The sequence below is a fragment of the Equus przewalskii genome, chromosome 26 (genome assembly GCF_037783145.1).
Source record: "Equus przewalskii isolate Varuska chromosome 26, EquPr2, whole genome shotgun sequence".
Taxonomy (NCBI): Eukaryota; Metazoa; Chordata; class Mammalia; order Perissodactyla; family Equidae; genus Equus; species Equus przewalskii.
This window is the reverse complement of record NC_091856.1, coordinates 31,044,708-31,064,095: the sequence shown is the minus strand read 5'-3', so window position 1 is coordinate 31,064,095 and position 19,388 is coordinate 31,044,708. Positions and strand designations below refer to the sequence as shown.

The following is a 19,388-nucleotide window of genomic DNA, read 5'->3' as shown; positions in this document are numbered from 1 at the left end:
AGCCAGTTCTCTCATCTGTAAAATGGGTAAGATAATCCTCCATCATGAGGTCTCTGCAAGGAGGTCTGCAAAACAGTGCCTGGCCTGTGGTCAACGGACCGCAGTCCAGTCTTCTCATGTCAGAGACAGGCAGCCCGAGGCTCAGAGGGAGGGAGGGGGAGGGCCTTGTTCCAGGCCACCCAGCCCCGGCGCCGACACAATCCACTTCCTGTAGCAGCTGCAGCCCCCATCCCCCTATGGTCTGCTGAGGGAGCCAGAGGTCGAGTCAATCAAATGTTTTGCCTTTTCTTTTTTTAAAAAAATTAAAGGCTTTAATTGACTCTAGCCACCCTCTGTCCCCAGAGAGCCCCAAGCAAGGGCCCCTTTTTTTTTCCCGGAAGGCCACTGGGAGGAGAAAACCTATCAACCAGCACCTGGCAGGATCCCAGGCCCAGCCAGGCAGCTCACACAAGAAGCTGGCCCGAAGCAGGCGGGGTGGGAGGGAGACAGGCTGGATCGTCAGGCCTGCTACGACAGGGAAGGGAGGAGAGGCCAAAGGCACCCCAGGCTCAGAGACAGGATGTCCAATCTCAGCCTCCCACCCTCAGCCCTCTATTCCACCGCCCAGAGCCCAGGTCCCTGGACCAGTCTAGACAGAATCAGGAAAGCAGGAAACAGAAGGCACTTAATACAGGAGTTCGTGGAGAGACACAGGGCAGGCGTGGGAGGCCCCACCTCCAGCCCCACTGCCTCGGCTACTGGGACAGGGAGGGCTCCAGCAGCTTCAGGACACCCCCGACCAGGTGCAGGCTGCCTGTGACCAGCACGTGGATGGCAGCAGCCTCCCGCAGTACACTGGCCCCGCTGCCTGCCACGGGGTGGGCGAGGAGGCCCCGTGGGGGACTGGGTGGCTGAAAGACAGGGTCCCGGCCTTGGCTGATCCACTGCAAGGCGTGGGAGATGCAGCTGAAGACAAGGGAGCTGGTGCTGACGGGGTGGGGCAGGCAGGGTGCCAGCAGCAAGGACGCGGGCCCACCAGGCTCCGGGCCGGGGCTGTTCCAGAGGTTCGGGCTGGCCTGCTCCTTGTCCAGGCGGCTCCAGTGCTGCTGGTGTGTGAGGCAGCGGAGCAGCACCTGGTCCAGTGTCACTGTGAAGTTCTGCTGGTCTGCGGGGCACAGGGACAGGCACTTCAGTGACAGGGGTGGGAGTGGGGTTGGAGAGGGGCAGGCATGCTGTGAGCACCTGCTTAATGCCGGGCCCTTTATATGCATCATCAGTCCTTACAACTCATGCTGTGAGGAAACGGAGGCTCAGAAAAGTTCAGTGACATGCCCACCATCACACAGCAGGTGAGAAGCAGAGCCAGGTATTTTTGACAACACTTTTTTTTTTTGGTGAAAAAGATTCACCCTGAGCTAATATCTGTGCCAATCTTCCTCTATTTTGTATGTGGGTCACTACCACAGGGTGGCCACCAATGAGTGGTGTAGGTCCATGCCCGGGAACCGAACCTGGGCTGCCAAAGTGGAGTGCACGGACCTTAACCACTAGGCCACAGGGCCAGCCCCTATTTCAATTTTTTTTCAATATGACCCACAGTAAAAAATACATTTTACAATGGCAACCCAGTACTCACATACGTGTGTATACATGTGCCTGGAACAGAATCTTCATAAAACAGTAGCCATCCTCACTTCAAGCAAGGCACATTGCTATTTCCTAGTCTATTCTATTTTGTTTAAAATAAAAAATGCTGGTTGAGACCCACTAAATTGATTTCAAGAACCATCAGTGGGTTGTAGCTTGCATTTTGAAAAATGTTTTCCCCAATAATTCTTGTTTAGTATTGCAGGCGCAGAGTGCAAGAGTCAAAACGTACCTAAAGGCATCTATACAGAAAAACAAATCTCGCTCCCACCCGACCTCCAGTTCAGAAGCCCCTGTCACCAACAGAGCAGCCCTCCTCGGGGTCCTCTGCCCCCTGCCCACCCCCAGGGACCATGCCTGTCACTTCTCACCTTCGTTACCCGTGGGTGACACCTCTGTCAGGTTGGGGCAGAAAACAGCATAGTGAAACTGGCAGGGCTACAAGGCCAAGGGGAAGAGCTTGGTGTCAGACCCTGAGAGGGTGCCCCTCACCCCGACTTCCCCACAGCACCCCCAAGCCCATCTCTGGAAATGGCCCGCACGCTGGCTGAACTGGAGGCACGCTGCATAAACCCAGCCACAGCACTCCAGTGGCCTCCTTTCGGCCTCAATATACCCTCCCGACCTGTGGCGTGGGCAGCAAAGGCAGGGCCCACTGTACAGAGCGGGAAACAGAGGCTTGGGGGTGGGGGCACTTGCTTAAGGTCACTCAGCTACCGAGCGGCCCCAAATCCAGGCTGGGGAAAAGGCTTTGTCTGCACAAGTGAGAGAAGCTCTGGATGTGAAGAACCACCCCAGCCTCTGGGTCTGTGAAATGGGAGATGATCCCCAGGAGCCACATCAGCCCTGACCCCCTAGAGCAGCCTCAGTTTCCCCAGCAGCGAAGGGCCCCTACAGGCTTTGAGCCCAGTGACTCCTGAAACTGAACATGGCAGCATGGAGAACGAGGGCAGTGACCTGTGACGAGGCTTCCCACGCGCCCGGATGCTTTTACACCGAATCCTCAGTACAATTCAGGGGAGGGGGTAATTTTACAGTTGAGGAGACGGAGGTTCAGGGATGAACGCACAGGTGGGGTCCACACAGCCAGAACCAGGGCTGGGCTGCCTGCCGCCCGCCCCCGGGGCAGCCCCTCACCTGCAACAGCTTCAGCAGGGCCGCGGGATCCCGGTCCCCAGTAGAGTTGAAGAGCAAGACACGCACCTCGGGCCCACTGCGAGAGGGGCGGGGGGGGGGGTCACAGAGCCGCAACTCCCACCCTGTCTCCGCGGGCCCCGCCCCATCCTTCCTCCAGGAACAGCCCCTGCCACCCCCCCACTATGGTCCAGTCCCGCCCAGTCCCAGCGTCCCACCCCTCTCCTCTGGCCCAGTTCTGACGGGGTCAGAGTCCCGTGGCCCCGCCCCTCCCCTCTGGCGCAGTTCCGACCGGGTTGGGTCAGACCCCGCGGCCCCGCCCCCGGGCCCGTCGGGGCCCAGCTCACCTGTCCGGTCTGTCACGGCCGCGCAGCGCCTGGCGGAACCAGCGCACGCAGGCCTGCACGCTGCTGACGGTGTGCGCGCCGTCCAGGTACCAGGTGAGCGGCCCGCGCCGCAGCACCTGCGTCCGGCCAGGCCACTCCGTGTCCCGAAGCCCTGGGAAGGGGGTAAGGCAGCCTTCCAGCGGCCGCCGAGAGGGAGCCCTCCCAGATCCGCTCCCACCCCAGTCCTCAACTCGCACGCACCCCTCGTCCCCCGCCCCCAAAGCTGGGGCAAGCTCTTCAGCTGCCTCATCTGGTGGAATCTTCCAGGCAGCCCCGAGAGGGGGCTGCTACTTTATCTTTTTCCCATGTTACAGACGGGGAGCCCTTAGCTCAGAGAGATTAGGTCACAGAGCAAGTGAGTACCGGTGCCGGGACGTGATCCAGGATCTACCTGGCCCCAGGACTGTGTCATGGCCCTGACACAGGACCTGACACACAGTGGGCACACTGGAACCATCTGCTGAGGGGGTTTAACAGCCATGGGCACCTACTATGTGCTGAATGCTTTGGGGGAAGGAAGAAGCCTGACAATATCACCATCCTCAAGAACATTATGGTCAGGGCCGGCCCGATGGCACAGTGGTTAAGTTTGTGTGCTCCGCTTTGGCAGCCCAGGGTTTGCAGGTTCCGATCCTGGGTGCAGACCTAGCACCATTCATCAAGCCATGCTGTGGCAGGCATCCCACATATAAAATAGAGAAAGATGGGCACGGATGTGAGCTCAGGGCCCATCTTCCTCAGCAAAAAGAGGAGGATTGGTAGATGTTAGCTCAGGGCTAATCTTCCTCAAAAAAAAAAAAAAAGAACATTATGGTCTTATGATGATAAGGATGACAGTAACGGCAGCTACCACTGGCTGGATGCTTCATCCCACCCACCAAGCTCTGGCTCAGTCTCTTAGAGACAACACCTTACCGTATGTCCTATCATCTCATTTGGCAGGTGGGGAAACTGAGGCTCAGAGAGAGTTCATGAAGCTTGCTGACTTCGGAGTCCTTTCTCTTGGGCCCCACCTCAAACTGTCCCCACTCCTCAAACAGGAAAATGAAAGAAATAGTTGGGTGGAAAGGCCCAACTCACCGTGCTGCATGTGGGACGTGGGCTGGAAGACGGGTGCCAGGGGCAGCTGCCACTGGAGACTCGGCTGGGATGCCTTCAGCTCCCCGATGCCTGGGGGACAAGGGAGGGGGAGGGAGGGCTGTGTGGGACTGAGTGTGCTCAGAACCTTCAGCAGCCGACTCCACATGCCCCTGTCCACCTGCCCGCCCACTCACCTGCCCACTTACCCTGGTGGTCCTTTTGCTGCAGCCAGCAGCGGGCCAGCTGCAAGGCCAAGGCAGCATTGGACCGCTGGTGCTCTCCCTCCAGGCCAAGGGTCAGCGGTGGCCCCCCTTCCTCCAGGGCTTCCAGAGGTGGGCACAGGTAGAGAGGACACTGCAGAGGAGATGGGCAGCAGCTGGGCAGGGGAGCTGCTGCTGCCACCTTGGCCAGGGGGCCCTCCCTGATGCCGTCAGCCCTTCCATCTTTCCCCACCAACCAGAACCCTCCAAGCCCTGCTCAGAAAACCGAGATGTGCCCCGGCTGGACGAGCAGCTGGCTCTCACTGCACAGATGAGCAAACTGAGGCCCGAAAAGATAAAGTGCCTCCCCAGTCCGCCGCCCCGACCCAGCACATCCAATCAGACTCACTGAGATCTGCTGCGCACGGTCCCTCAGCACTGCCAGGGGCCCGTCAGGCTGAAGCACGGTGAAGGCAGGGACACCACGCTGTGGAGGACAGGGAGAGTCAGACAGGGGCTGCCTCCCATTTCTGGCCCTCACATCCCTGGGTCTGGGTGGCCCACTTAGCCTTCCCCCCATAGGACCTATGGGAACCACTTGATGGGGAGACTAAGGCCAGAGAGGGGCTCAACTTGCTCCAGTCACACAAAGAACCGAGACAGGAATTCAGACCCCACTGCTGCCCAGACTTCTCCTGAGTCAGGAGACAATTGACCCTGCCTCAGCCCCACTTCTCTGAGCCTGGAGGGCCAGGCCCAGGCTGTCCATGTACCTCCCCTCCCCAGGGCTGCCTGGTCACCTTGAAGATGCCCCCTTTCTGCCATGCAATCTTCTCCACCGTGTCCCCCAAAAGGCTGGTGTGGTCGAGGCCAAGAGAGGAGACCCCACACACCACAGGCTTCCTGTGGAAGACGAAAGAGCCATGACGCCCCCCCCATCCAGGCCGCCTGGGTTCCTGGCCACCATCCCTCTCCCCAGGCAGCTGCCCTCACCTGATGATGTTGGTGCAGTCGTAAGCCCCACCGATGCCCACCTCCACCACTGCCAGGTCCACCTGCAGAAGACCAGAGGGCATGGCAGGGGGCACAGGGGTGCCTGGATGCCTCCCAGGAACCCCTCAGCCTGCTGCAATTCCCCTCCCCAAGGCCTCAGAAACAGGGTTCCGGGCAGTGGGCATGCACCTTCTCTTGGAGGAAGATGTGGAAAGCCATGAGCGTGAGGAAGCGGAAGTAGGCGGGCATGGAGACACAGCTGCTGCCATCCTGTGGACAGGAACATGTCAGAGGCTGCCTTCAGCTCTGCTCTGAGGAGACGGGGTCCTGGCATGTGCAGCTCCCCCTACCCTGGCCACCCACTAGCCCTCCTGCACTGACACCTTGGTCTCCTGCAGCCGGTGGTAGAGGCGCCAGAAGTGGTTGGTGAAGAGCTCAGGGCTGATGGGCTGCCCGTTGATGCGGATCCGCTCGCGCACCTGCACCAGGTGGGGAGAGCTGCCGGGAGACCTGGGGTCATGAGGACTCCCTTCCCGAGCCCTCCTGGCCTCCCCCCAGCCCACAGTCAGACCTGTCTTCTGGAAAGACAAACCTGACCATGTCGCTGCCCTGCGAAAACGCTTCTGTGTCTTCCCCGTGCCCTCAGAGGAGTCCCAGTCCTGACCTCAGCCTCCCAGGCCCCCGCAGGGCTGATGCCACTGGCCTCTGTGCCTCAGCTCTCCCGTGCCCCTCTCTAGTTCCCTGCGCCTCAGCCCTCTGGACTGTTTTCAGTTCCTCCAGCCCCCCAACCCCTTTCTGTCGCCAGCCCTGGCACCTGCCCTTCCCCCCCACCACATGCTTGCTCCACAGGTCTCAGCTGAGATAGCCCCTCCTGCAGAAAGGAGGACAAAGGACCCCTCCTCCCGGGCTGGTCAGGCATGTTCTCCAGGCTCCAGCAGCCTGCTGTGCTGTCCCCATCTCCCACCCTGCCAACCTCTGCCCCGCTAATGTCTGTCTTGCAGCCCTCAAGGGCAAGGCCCCTGCTGCCATGTTCAAGCTGCCTCCCTGGGCTGGCCCACGAGGCCACAGGGGCCCAAGTCGAAGGCTGGGTTTTTAACCAAAAAATTATTTTAGAAGAGAGTGTTGGCTTATATTTGAAACCTCAAAGTCCCTCTCGTATGATGACTCTTCCTCTCCATTTCTTTATTTTGAACAAAGACCTGTTTAGAGAAAACATATTGGCCTGAAATGCCCTCAGTCAGCTGGTTTCAGATGCTTACAGAGGTCACTTGATGGAACTGGTAAAATAAAAGGAGGCAAAAATCTTAAATGCCCCAACCCTAAGGACCGAATCCTGAGCAATTAGCCATCACGTTAATCCCACTGCTCTACCTGTGACAGGCTTAGGAGAGGCACATACAGCCCAAGGAGGAGGGACCGGTGTCTACCCCCAGCCTCCAGTCCCCTGGTGAGTTTAGATGCCTGAGAGCAACCAGGAGGGGGCGCTGCCTTGAGGGCAAAGCAGCAGCTGCACTGGCAGAGCGTGACTCCCTTCCTTCTGCCCACTCGGGAGGCCTGAACATGGACATTATAAACTACCCTTATTGGTTAATCCTTACAAGGCAGGTTTTCTGCTCCTTATTGCAAAGATGACCTAACTGATAAATATTTCTATGTGATTTAAAAACTGTATATGGAATTTAAGTTAATAAAAATTATCTGGGGGCCGGCCCGGTGGCGCAGCGGTTAAGTCCGCACATTCCGCTTTGGCGTACCGGGGTTCGCCGGTTTGGATCCCAGGTGCGGACATGGCACCACTTAGTAAAAGCCATGCTGTGGTACGCGTCCCACATATAAAGTAGAGGAAGATGGGCACGGATGTTAGCTCAGGCCCAGTCTTCCTCAGCAAAAAGAGGAGGATTGGCAGCAGTTAGCTCAGGGCTAATCTTCCTCAAAAAAAAAAAATATCTGACCATTCCATCTAGGTATTTAGTTTATACATTTAAGTTGCTGCCCCTCTCCTCAGTTTTTTTTCATTATGAAAATTAAAGAGTGCTATAAACTTGGGCCAATATGGTAAGTGCTAATTAAATGTTTGTTGAATGAATAAATACTGGGCAGAAAGACATGCAGCTGAGTTCCTGGGAGGTGAGCCTGGCCCTGAGGTGCTGGCTGGTTCCACAGCCCCCTAAAGAACTAGGAGACACCTCATCCCTCTGCACCACAGTACCTAAAGAATCCGGTCTTCAAGCCATAGCTTCGGAGGATTCGTTCAGTGAAGGCACAGGTGGAGCCCTAGAAAGAAAAGGTCTTGTCTGGGCAGGCCCCACCCCACCACCCCACCACGTGGACACCCTACCCCTGGGTCCTGTTGCTCACCTTCCCCTTGGTCCCGGTGACATGAATGATGTTCAGCTGGTCCAAGTCCTCCAACTGGGACAGACAGACAAGGTCCCCAACTCAGCCCCAGGACTCACAGATAGCAGTGCCCGTGGTCACAGGCCCCGCCCACCTTACCTGTAGCCCACTGCGTGCCAAGAACAGCTCCATGGCTTCCAGCTGTGTCTGAGGGTCACCCCGCTGGCGCTTCACCTGCTCCAGGTAGCTGGCGTTGGTCTGGAGGGTGTTGAGTGTGCGCACAGCATCCTGGCAAGCACAGTCCCCGGGTAGCAGGTTAAAGCTTACTACGGGTCCATAGGAACAGAGGCACGCAGTGCACCAGTAGCCAGGCCAGGGCACCAGGCCTGCCATGTTGCCCCAGCCTAGAGGTTAGGCACCGGTGAGAAAGAAGTGGCATCTTTCCAACTCTGGCAGAGATGGCAGCCTGGGGCAGTTCAGCCCTACCCAGGGAGTGCCAGGCAAAGCAGGAGCATGACTAACAGGACTCGCCTTGCTTCCTGTTTGGGCTTCCCAGGGCCTCTGCCTTCATTCCCTCCAGTGGGGTCCACCACTATATCGGGCCCCTACTGGGGTGAGAACCACAGAAGCCAGGGGTCTTAGAACTGGAGGAATTAGAACTAGGAATTCCTGGAGGCTTCCATGCCCAACCTGAGGATTGGGGCTCCATATTCTGACCCAGAGAAGAGCTGCTTGGAGCAACCAGATAAGGCAGAGAAGGAGGCCGGGAAGGAGGAAGGGTGTGCCCGGGGTCACCCAGCCAGGAAGGCAGGTAAGTACAGCCTCAGAAGAGAACACAGTGGGAGTGAGGGTGGGGTTGCTGTTTATTTCACCTCGGAGGCTCAATAGCTGGTTGGAGGCCCCACTCACATCAAACTGGTATCACCTGCCTGGCTGGCATCAGGTTCTGGTCTCTGGCAACTGTCCTCAGGCACAGAGCCAGGAGGAAACTTTCTGTTTTCCAGATTCTTGCCTCCCCCACTTCCCCCGATTCCCGCCTGCCCCCTAATTCCAGGCACTTGGATCTCTATCTCCTGAATCCTGGAGACTCCAACCCCAGATCTACACCCCTGGATCTCTCAAGTCTGAACTGCTGAGTCCCTTTCCTCTCCCATCCCTACGTCCCAACTGCTGGTTCCGACTCCGGAGACACTGAAACTCCAGAACTCCAGCTGAGCCACTGGACCTCTTGGTCCTGTCACCGGGCGCCCCTTCCCACTCTGTAACGCGGGACACTTCAGCCTCAGAATTCCCAGATCCCCCAGCCTGAGCCCAACTTCCTGGTCCCTGTCCCCACCCTCGGACTGCAGGAAGTCCCCGCCCCCCGAGTCCCCCAGTCCCAGGCTCCGGATCCCCTCTCAGCTGGCGAAGCCCGGATGCTGTGTGGCTCAGGCCCGGCCCACGTGTCATCGCGCGACAGCCCGCCGGATACCTGATACTCCATGCCGGGCTCCTGCGGCGCGGGCCACGCGCTCAACCCTCGTCGCGCGCCGAAGCGGGTCGTTGCACTGAGCGGAGAAACCGCAGCCAGGAGGAAAGCCGAGCGCAAGTGGCTGCGTGCCCGCGACATAGTCGCGGCGCGGGCGTAGCTACGCTAAGTCCGGGCCGGAGAGGTCCCGCCCCGACGCGCCCCGCCCCGACGCGCCCCCGCCTCCCGCCAATCAGCGCCACCTAAGAAGCCCACCGGGACCAATAAGAATCCGCGGGAAGCCATCCTTGTGAGGGGCAGTCCTGGGCCCGGCGGAGGGCTTCGCCCATGTTTTTGAGGGGCACGCTCCTCGGGGCGTCCTCTGCTTTAGAGGAACACGCACTCCTGGCGTGATCCTCCTCCCAAGGACCCGGCCGCGCCCCCAAAAATAGCCAGTCTCAGTCAGCAACCCTCAAGCTCTGCTCCGGGCCAGAACCAGCTCCGAGCCGGGATAGAATGACGGACACCAGACACCTTATGGAGGTCACTGAATCTCGGCCCCGAAATATCCCGACTCAACGCAAAGACCGCAGGCTGTGGAGATGCAGCCTCCGCCCTCACGAATTGGCAGTCCGATTGCTGGGCAATAGACCCCAAACCAGGCACCTGGGCAGCCTGGGAAGGCTTCCTGGGAGAAGCGACATCTTGGCTGAGGCCTTGGGGATGGGAGGAGAGGTTTCCAGGCAAAGGGCAGAAACAATATATGAAAAGCAAAAGGTTGGACAGAGAGAAGGAACTAGGCACGGCGAGAGAACTGCATTTCCACCTGCTTGGGCCTGGTTGTCCTGGAGTGCCAGGATGCCAGATCTAGCAGGACCTTGTAGACTGATTTGAAAAAAAAAAAAATATTGAATTAAATTTGGATGACAATAAAATGGTTTTCAAGAGGGATGACAAGATCAGATTTGCCCCTTGGAAGATTTGCTGTGTGGAGAATTGATTGGAGAGCCAGCTGGGGAGGGGGCAGTAATCTATGCTACCTGTGGGTGAGGAGGACCTCCATTTTTCCTGGAGTTTTCAGAACTTTTTCCTGTCTATGACCTTCTTGGCCCCAACTGCTAGCACAGAAAAAGCAGCATAGAGATTCCCTTTTTACCGCTGAGGTCCAGAAAGTCGTGTGTGCTGGGAAGAGGGGGGAAGTCGCTGCAAAGAACCCTCGAGGGAAGTTCCCACAGATAAAGGCAATCTTTCAAACAACTGATGGGGTTTCTGTCCCTCCCTCCCTCTTTCCTGCAGGCATTGGGGGTAAATGTTCATCAGAGATTGTTTGATTTTGAAATAAGCAAATGTGTTGAGAAGAATCCATCACTGCTGGACTTCAGCTCCTCACATCACTGATGGGGTGTCCCACCCCACTGCCGTGGGGGATAGAGATGTCCTTCCCGCTCTTGGTTCCCTCTTTTTTTTAAATCACCGAAACTTCCTCTATACACTTACATGTTTATAATTTAATAACTGCAAAAAAAAAAATGATCATAACGAAGCTCTAAATGTTTTTATTTTTCCTCCTTTGGTAACCCTTATTGACTGCCAGGCATGTGTCCCACAGTTTTCTATGCTCATGAAATCACAGATACATCTAGACATCCATAGGGCCTTGTCGTTGCAGATGACAGTATTTTCTGCATCTTAATTTTCTTACTCACCAATAAGCTTATAGAGATCCCTCTATGACATTTCTTTAGCAAACAGTTAAGTAGCACTTCTCTGGGCCAGACACTGTTCTAAACACTTTGCACATAGTTGCTCACTTAATCATCGCAACCCTATGAAACAGGTACTAATATTGTCATCCTTCACAGGTAAGGAAACTGAGACACAAAGGAGCAAAAGGACATGCCCAAGTCACAAAAATCAAGATTTGAACTCCAGTCCCTGCGTCCGTATTCCTAGCCTCTGTACCTCCCTCCTGCCCCTCCCCGTGGGGGACGCGGTGCTGCTAACTCAGAGGCAGTGGCAGTACCGCAATGCGTCCCCTCCTGGCTGCTGAAGGGCATACGCTACGTTCAGTGTTTTGCCGCTATGGAAGGCATGCACGCCAGGGGCTTTTATTTCTGCAGGTGAGATCGCACAGAAGGGTCCAGGGGTGTCTGTATTCCTTTCCCCCAACACTGTGAACTTTGCATCCCACCAGCTGTGTGTGAGGAGAGCACCCCTTCCCAGAATGGGAGGTAGAGGACCTTCTCGTGCTTACTCTGCGTCCTCCTGGTGACGGTGCGCTTGAGCATCTTCCTATCATTTATTTCCACAAACTGCCTCACTCATCCTTGGCCCATTTTTCTAGTGTCTGTTTGCCCCCTTCTTGATAACTGTAAAACCACCTCGGGTGTCATAGTTGTTACTGCTCAGTTCTGTCCCCTATATGGCAAGTATTTTTTCTCCATCTACATTGGTGACCTCAGTTGATTCAGATGTAACAGGGGCCATGCAGCTCTGGGCCGGTCCTCCAAGAATGAGATCCCAGGGAAATGAGATCCCAGGAGGGAGACCCCCTCCTCTGGTGTAAGGTGGAAAACCCAAGTTGCCTACATCCCTGAATCTTAACTGATTTCTTTCCTTTTGCCCCAAGCAAAGCAGTCCGTGTCAGTCCTCCCCTATGGCCTGTTACAGGGCTTCTCTAGAATAGACGCGGAAGGCAAGGAACGGCACAGAAAATTCCAGGGATCCTATCTGGTATCATCCCAGTTGTGCAGGAAATTGTAAGTGGTGACTTGTGCCTGGGCAAAGCCACCCCAGTGGCCTTGGGCAGGTCACCTGTTCCCTGGACTTCTGCTTCCTCCACGGTCTCCGAGGACAATTTTCATAGCCAGTGACATCAGGAAATTTGTAGTCACACATTTAAGGTTCGGTGGGGGGAGGGAGTAAAATAGATTTATCTTCTTTTCCTTATTCAGACTCTCCCTTACTTTTTATTTTGTTTTTAAATTCTAATCTTTTTTGGATGGATGATACATCATATCATTCAAATAACCAGAGGTACTAAAAGGTTTACAGTGAAAACCTTTCCTCCTACCCCTGGTCCCAGCATCCCAATTACCCTCCCCTAAAAGTAATCAAACTTATGTTTTCTGTGACCTTTCCAGAGATATTTACGAGCATATACAAATATACATAGATTTACCTTTTTACTCAAAGATAGTGACAGACCACGTACACGATTCTGTATTGTGCTTTTTCCACATATATTTATATCCTGGACCTTGCTCTAGACTGTGTCAGTACATAAGAGCTGCCCATTGGCTAATTTGTTTTTTCGAAACCTCACGGTACTCTTTGGTGTGGAAGTACTACTGTGTACGTGGCCAGTCTCCTACCAATGGATGTTTAGGTTTCCGATATTTTGCCATCACAAGCGGTGTTGCATTGGGCAACATTTTCCCTTGATCATTTCTTGCATGAGGGAGCCTGTCTGGTGGATAAATTCCAAGAGGCACAACTGCCAGGTCAAAGGCAATTTGCATTTGACACTTTCATACATATTGCCACATCATCCCCCAGAGGGGCAGGGCCTGTTTCCACCCCCGCAGGGCATCAGCCAGGCGTTTCCTCACCAACACAGGCAGTTAGCCAACTCGGATCCTTGCCAGTTGCAAAGGTGGAAAAATGGATTCTCAGGGTAGTTATCATTTGCATTTATTTTATTTGAAGGAAGCTGAGCAGTTTATGTTTAAAAGCCATTTCTATTTCCTTTATGGTCTACTCACCTCCTTTGTATCATTGCTTTTTATTTGAAAAGTCACAGATGTTCGTAAAAGGAAATAGAGAAACATGTAAAAGAGAAAATCAGAGGCACCTTCATTGCACACCTGGAGAACCACTGTTGGCCTTTCGGTGACACCATGAAGGCATTCTCCTTCTCCAGGAAGAACAATAGAAATAAAGCTATTGTTTCTGTCTGGACAGAAAGAAAAAAGACAAGAATGAAGGAAAACTGGCAGGTGGGCCAGCGTGCACGCACTGAAGGCAGATCTGCAGGTGTGTGAGGACGGTGAGTGAGGGGCCGAGGGATTCCGCCCTCCCAAAGGGAAGGGATGTCATTCATCCATCCATTCACTCACTCATTCATTTGATGAGAAATTGTCTCTGTGCCAGACCTGGGCTGGGTGCTGGGGACACTGGGTTCTGGGGACACTGTGGAGAACAAATGACAAAGTTCTGCTCAGGGAGCACCCTGTCCAAGGAGGGAGAGGGCAGTAAAGAAGGAAACACAAAGGAATATACATATTTGCAAACCCTGATCAGAGCCATCCTCACTGCTGTAGAGGCAGGAGACTGAGGCCCAGAGAGGGACAGAGACAGCTTGGGATCACACAGCAAGTCAGCAAAGACACCATGCTAGGCCCCAGGGCGGGCTTTCTAAACTCAGGTCTGCCTGAGTCACTGCCCCCTCTCTTGCCCCACCATGTCCTCAGGATTAATAAAGCCCGCCAGCCCCCTGTGGCCAGGCCCCTGGCCACTTCCTGCCTCATCCACCACTGCAGGGCACTCTCCCTGCAGCTGGCAAGGATGTCAGGAACCGGCCTTGGCCTCTCCCACCTCTGAACCTTTGCTCATATTTCCCTCTGCCTGAAACACCTTCCTTGTGTTTTTCTTTGCTTTTTTGGGTGGACTGCTTTTAGCTAACATTTATTAAGCATCTATCCCTGTACTTGGCATTGCGATCTCTTCATCCTCACGCCAATTATGTGAATTAGAGATTATCCCCATTTTACAGGGGGCAAAATGGAGGCTCGCAGAGGGTAAGCAGCTCACCCAGGGTGACACAGCCAACATGTGGCAGAACCAAGATTCAAACCCCAATTTGCTGACTTTTAAATCTGCCGCTACTCACCACTTCCTCTCTGGTCACCCTGGCTCTCTGCTGTCCATGCGCTGTGTGTCCTTGGCCAATCTGCTCCCCGTCTCTGATCCTGTCTGACTCTCAGTCTCCTCCTTAGCTAGTAGGGCGAGGGTTGAAATGATTTCATAATTTCTGGGGATGTCTAGGGGGATCTGGATGAGGACAAGTGTCTCAAGGCCTCCACACTCCAGAGAGCCTGGACTAGAGGGCTCCAGGTGCCCCTTCCCTGCCCCAGCCAGGGTTCTGTGGAGGCCAGGGGAGGTTCAAGCTCATCGGCAGGTTTGTGCAGAAGCCTCGCATTCAGAAGGGAGGGTACATTTCTCATGGCCCCACCGGGGTTCTGACCCTCTCCACCTCTGAATATCTATTTACATCTGGTGACCTAGAAGGAAACATTTTTCTGTAATGGGGGAGAAGAAAACGTGCCTTAGACAGAATTCCCTATCCTCGGTGAGGCAGCCTCTCCTGATCTTCGCCCTGACTCTGGCTACTAAGGTGTTAATGGATTTAGTTTATTAGGAGGGAAATTGGGCTTTAGAAATGGGCTTCCCTTTCGCCCTACAATTCCACTTCTAAAAGTGACCCTGAGGAAACACCTGGAGCTGTGCTCGGAGACCCACACGCTCGCTGCTCCCCCTCCATCTCGGTGATGACGTCCTCTTCCTGAAACCCTTTGTTCTCTGTGCCACCTGGATATCTCCCTCCCCGGTTCTCCTCCTTCCGTGCTGGGTGCACCTGCTGCCTGGACCTGCTCCCCTCTGACGTCTTCACGTTGAGGGGCCCTGGGCTCACGCCTCTCTCTCTGAGGGGTCTCCTGCTCCGGGTCTGTGATGACGTGTGATTTTCAGAGGTCCCTCTTCGCTGAGCTACCACCATGAGCACCTGGCGATCTCCCCCCGTGAGATCTACAGGCGTCTTCAACTGGTCAGATCCATGACACGCGTGTTCTTGCGTCTCTGCCCTGGAACCTGCTTCTCCCCAGGCCTTCCCAGCTTGGAAGACACTCCCCCATCTGCTCAGCTGCTCAAGCCTAAACCTGGGCCTCACCCTGGGCTTCCCTCTCCCTCACCTCCCAAACCCCACCCACCCACAGGCCTGTCCACGCTACCCCACAGCCTCTCCAGCAGCCACTGCCTTCCCTCCAGGCCACCCCGTGGTCCAGGCCTCCACTGCTGGTCTACCCTATAGTCTCCTTGCTCCTGTTCCTCTTGACCCCTACAATCATCCTCCATCATTTTCAAAGAAAATCAGACCTTGTCTCTCTCCTGCTTAAAACCCTCCAGTGGATTCCCATTGCACTTAGGGAATGAAAACTTCTGACCTTACCGTCTCTTACCATCACCCCCAGCCCTGCCGGCCTCCTCTCTGATCCTCAGATATGCCAAACTCAGGCCCACCTGCATGAAAGTCCGCACCTAGGAGCACTCCGCATCAAAGGTGTTCATTCTCCTCACAACAGCTTTAGGAGTACGATGATTATCCTCATCATACAGTTGGGAAACTGAGGCACAGAGTGGTTACTTGGCCAGCCAAAGGTCACACAGAGTGAATACATGACAGAGCCTCAGGGCCTTTGCACTGGTGGTCCCCTCTGCCTGGAACGGTCTTCCCCCAAAAGTTCCCATGACGGACTCCTAGTCTGCTCAATTGTCAGCTTCTCGCCACATTCTCTTCCATCTGCCCTTTTGTACCTTTGGAATTTTGAACCACGTGATTGTATTAGCATTTCAAAATAAATACTTTTGTTCAAGAGTGTTACGAAACACGATATAAGAAGACTGCTAAGAGAAGAAACCTCTTGGTGAGACCGTATGGATGATGGGATCCCATCTTTGTCAAAAGAATTATAATTTAGAAAACAGCCTGGAAGTTATTCCCTAGAGCAACCGTGAGCAGCTCTGGGCGCTGAGGCTGGAGTGACTTCTCTCTTCCCTTTGCCTATTTGTGTTTTATTTTTCCCCTGGGAACACGCATCATTGGGAGAAAGAATGAATGATTCCCGCCACACTGGGTGGCCGCCGCCTCAGAGCTCTTCTGCACCAACCCTCTTGTTCAGCAGTTGCGGACACTGAGGCCCAGCAAGGGGCCAGCAGCGTGGCCTCCCAGATGTTCCTGGGGTCCGCCACTAACGGTCAAGAGGGGCCCTCAGAGGAGACCAGGTGTGTGGCTGGAGGCCTTGTGGTGGGCCCGGCCACAGACAGGCTGGCTTCGGGCCTGCCTGCTCCCCGGGGGCCCGAACGCTCTTTGAGGTGACTGAGGCTTTCTCTGCTCAAACCTGAGAGCAGCTGTCTTAATGATTTTCAGGGGAAAAAAATGTGTGTGAGTTTTTTCAACTCGTTATCTCACTCTGCAACCACGATTGTCTTTGCGCCTGCTCTCTGGAACGTCAGATTTACTGAGCCTCCTCCTTGCTGGGCGCCGTGAGGGGCCCATTTTACAGATGAGAAACTGAGGACCGGACGGGAGGAATCAGCTGCGAAGGTCACCAGCTGGCAAGTGGCTGAGCAAGGGTTCAGCTCGGTCCCAGCTCAGTTCGATTCCAGTGGCTGCTGATTCAGCCCCTCCAATCAAGCTTGGGAATCCCTGGCTAATTTTTTTCATTTGTAACTTGGCTTTTCTTAAGTAATAGTTAATGTGAGTTCTTTCTGGACATCAGCGCTGTGTGGAGACCCTTACACACATCTGTCACATTTGAAACTCACTGTCACCCCGCGAAGAGGGTTCTGTTCCGGGACCCATTTCTCAGGGCAGGCAAGAAAGGCCTATTAGGAGAAATGGCTTAGTCATTCACAGGGGTCTGTACCACCAGGCCCCAGACTCCACCCCAGGCCACTCCTGCCTCCTGCCCCCACCTGCCCTGTGCCCTGGGAGGTGACCTGGTCACCTGGTCAGTGGGGCTCTGGCCTTGAGCTGGCTCTTACCTCAGAGGGAGGCTGAGCCGCGGCGAGGAGCTCTGTGAAATGCCAACATGCCCCAGCCCTGGGGGGCTACCCTCGGTTCTCTCTCCCCTGGGGAGGGGACCCATACCGTGTGACTCTGGGCAAGTCACCCCGCCTCTCCAGGGTCCTGGCCTCTAAAATGAGTGGGGCTGGATGACCTTAAAGGGGCCACTGCTCCCAAACCCTGGCATCTGGGGCCACCCCTCCTCTGCTGCCAGGCAGAAGGTTCCGTCTGCCGAGAGGGTCAGGGGAGCACGGCCTGGCCTTGTGTGCAGCCTCAGGGAAGGCTGGGGGAGCCACTGCAGCCTCACAGTGCTCTCCTGGGCTTCAGACTGCAACCCCGAGATGGAGGGAGGCAGTGTCTCGTGGCGCCCATCCATCAGTGGGGGACACCGAGGCTTGGGGAGGCTAGGCGACTTGTCTAGCGTCCAGGAACCCAGACCTCCTCACCATGTGCTTACAGCCAGCCCAGGTTCCCAGCCCCAGCTCTAGCCAGTCTCCGCCGGAGCCAGGCTGAAAGGCCAGGGGCTGGCTCTGCAGCTTCCCAGCTGGCCCCTGGGCCCCTCTCCTCACCTCCCTGAGCCCTGCCGCCTTATCTGTAAAGCAGGGTCACAACTGTGCCGCCTCAGAGGGCTGGGCCCAGAGTTCAGAGCGAGGTTAGGAATCTTTAACGGGCTAAGCTTTTAACCGCCCTTAACCGCACCTTCCAGATCTATAAAATGCAGATAATAATGATCTCGGACCCATAAAATGCAGAGAACGGTGGGCACAGAGCCAAGGAGGAGTAAGCCCTCCATCAACGTGGCATCATCTTCATCATTATTCTTTAAATGGGGCCAACAGCCCTTCCCCACAGAGCAGTCCTGAGGGTTAAATCGGATGAAATCCAGTCTGTGCGTACCGGCTCTCAGGCGGCCGCTGCCACCTCCCACGCCTGCCACGGTTCTTCTCTAGAGACCCCTCCCCAAGAGCCGCCCCACAGCCACACTGGATGGGGGCTTCTGTGGAGCCTCCAGCCCGGTGGACAGTGGGGCTGTGAGGTCCACCGGAAGGGGGGCCAGGGCCTGACCACCCCAGGCCTTTAGAACTAGATTTATCGGTGACAAGGTTTTCCCCTTGGGCCCTATAAAGTATGGGGTTATGATCATTGCTGATGGCCTTGGAGCCCCTGAGGGATATCGGCACCCCAGATACAAAAGAAAGAAACCAAGGCTTAGAGATGCAGGCCACCCGCCCAAGGTCACAGCGTTCTCCTACCTGGAAGGAGGCAGTTTTAGCCGAGAAAGGACGCCCGGATGGGCCGGGCCTCTCCATGGTTGATTCCCACCACCTCTCAGCCACGGGCCACGAGGTAGCCAGGGCCCTGGCATCCTTCATCCCCGGGCTCCCCGCTCTCCAACCAGGTGGGGCACGAAGTGCTTCACAGGCGTGGACACCTCTGCTGAGGCCCCTCTGCCTGCGCTCCAGCTGGGCCAGAGAGGGGAGGGGGAGTTGGGGGGATTCCCAAACCTCATCTTCTCCCCTCCTGTGGCCTTGGGGGGCCCCCAGCATGCAGGGGAAAGGTCTTACCTGATAGCTTCCTGCTCTCATCCCAGGATCTGCCCAGGGGCCTCTCTGGCGGCTGTCGGGAATGCAGGACGGGTCAGAATCTCCCATGAGTTAAATAACAACTGGGTGCAGGTTAAAGGTAAGCCGGCAGGCAGGGTGCTGGTGGGGGGGTGGGAAGGGATGGGGACAGGGGACGGACAGGACTTGGGAGACTTTCAGACCTTGGGCTGGGCTTCCTGCAGAGCAGTGCTGGCTTCGTCTGGCCTCTCTCCCAGCCCCCTTATCACAGCCCATCTCCCCTTGCAGTCATGGCCCTCCCAGGCTGGGAGCCCTGGGGAGCCGGGGCAGGACACAGAGGCGCCCTTGACCTACGAGTCAAAGGAGCATGCTGAGGGGAAGGGCTGTGTTTCACCAAATCGTTTGGTCATAAAGAGACCAGGTCACGGACCCAGTCCCCGGCCTGCAGGGTTACATGGAGGGCCCATCCAAATGAGCTGGTAAAGGCCTTTCCGGCTTCCATAGCCTCTTCAATCATCCACTCGGCCATTGGCTGACTCACTCCTCCGGTATTTGAGACACTCTCCATGTGCCTGGGGTAATGCCCCCACAAGGCCCTGCCCTCTGGGAGCTTTCATCCTGTGCCAGGCACCTCCCTCCACCAATGGGGGTGGCATCCCGTCACACCAGGGTTCCAGGCCGAAGCGGCACAGACCCATATCTGCCCTGCTAGTCCGGCCTCCTCTCTAGGGTGTTCTGTGTTGGGGGGAGCTCAGAGCTGGCAGCTCTGGGGTTTAGGCC

The 19,388-nt window shown here is 55.8% G+C and overlaps 1 protein-coding gene across 4 annotated transcripts; it reads right to left on the bottom strand.

The window, feature by feature from the left end:
* Positions 1-283: 283 nt before the first annotated feature.
* FPGS (folylpolyglutamate synthase) lies at positions 284-19,162 on the bottom strand. 4 transcript variants are annotated; one of them, XM_070595525.1, is made up of 17 exons: positions 18,812-19,162; positions 18,612-18,663; positions 18,300-18,509; positions 7,916-8,044; positions 7,778-7,831; positions 7,629-7,693; positions 5,803-5,917; positions 5,609-5,689; positions 5,420-5,481; positions 5,227-5,329; positions 4,836-4,913; positions 4,433-4,580; positions 4,227-4,316; positions 3,108-3,258; positions 2,764-2,839; positions 1,998-2,064; positions 284-1,144 (listed from the first exon to the last, which is right to left on the bottom strand). In XM_070595525.1, the coding sequence occupies exons 2-17, from the start codon at positions 18,630-18,632 to the stop codon at positions 735-737; spliced, it is 1,860 nt and encodes a 619-aa protein (XP_070451626.1). In that variant the 5' UTR covers positions 18,633-18,663; positions 18,812-19,162; the 3' UTR covers positions 284-734. The 4 variants fall into 4 exon arrangements, with proteins under 4 accessions (XP_070451626.1, XP_008509608.2, XP_008509612.2 ...); XM_008511386.2 differs by lacking the exon at positions 18,812-19,162 and having other exon boundaries at positions 18,612-18,713; XM_008511390.2 differs by lacking the exons at positions 18,300-18,509; positions 18,612-18,663; positions 18,812-19,162 and adding an exon at positions 9,228-9,645.
* Between the last annotated feature and the right edge of the window lie 226 nt (positions 19,163-19,388).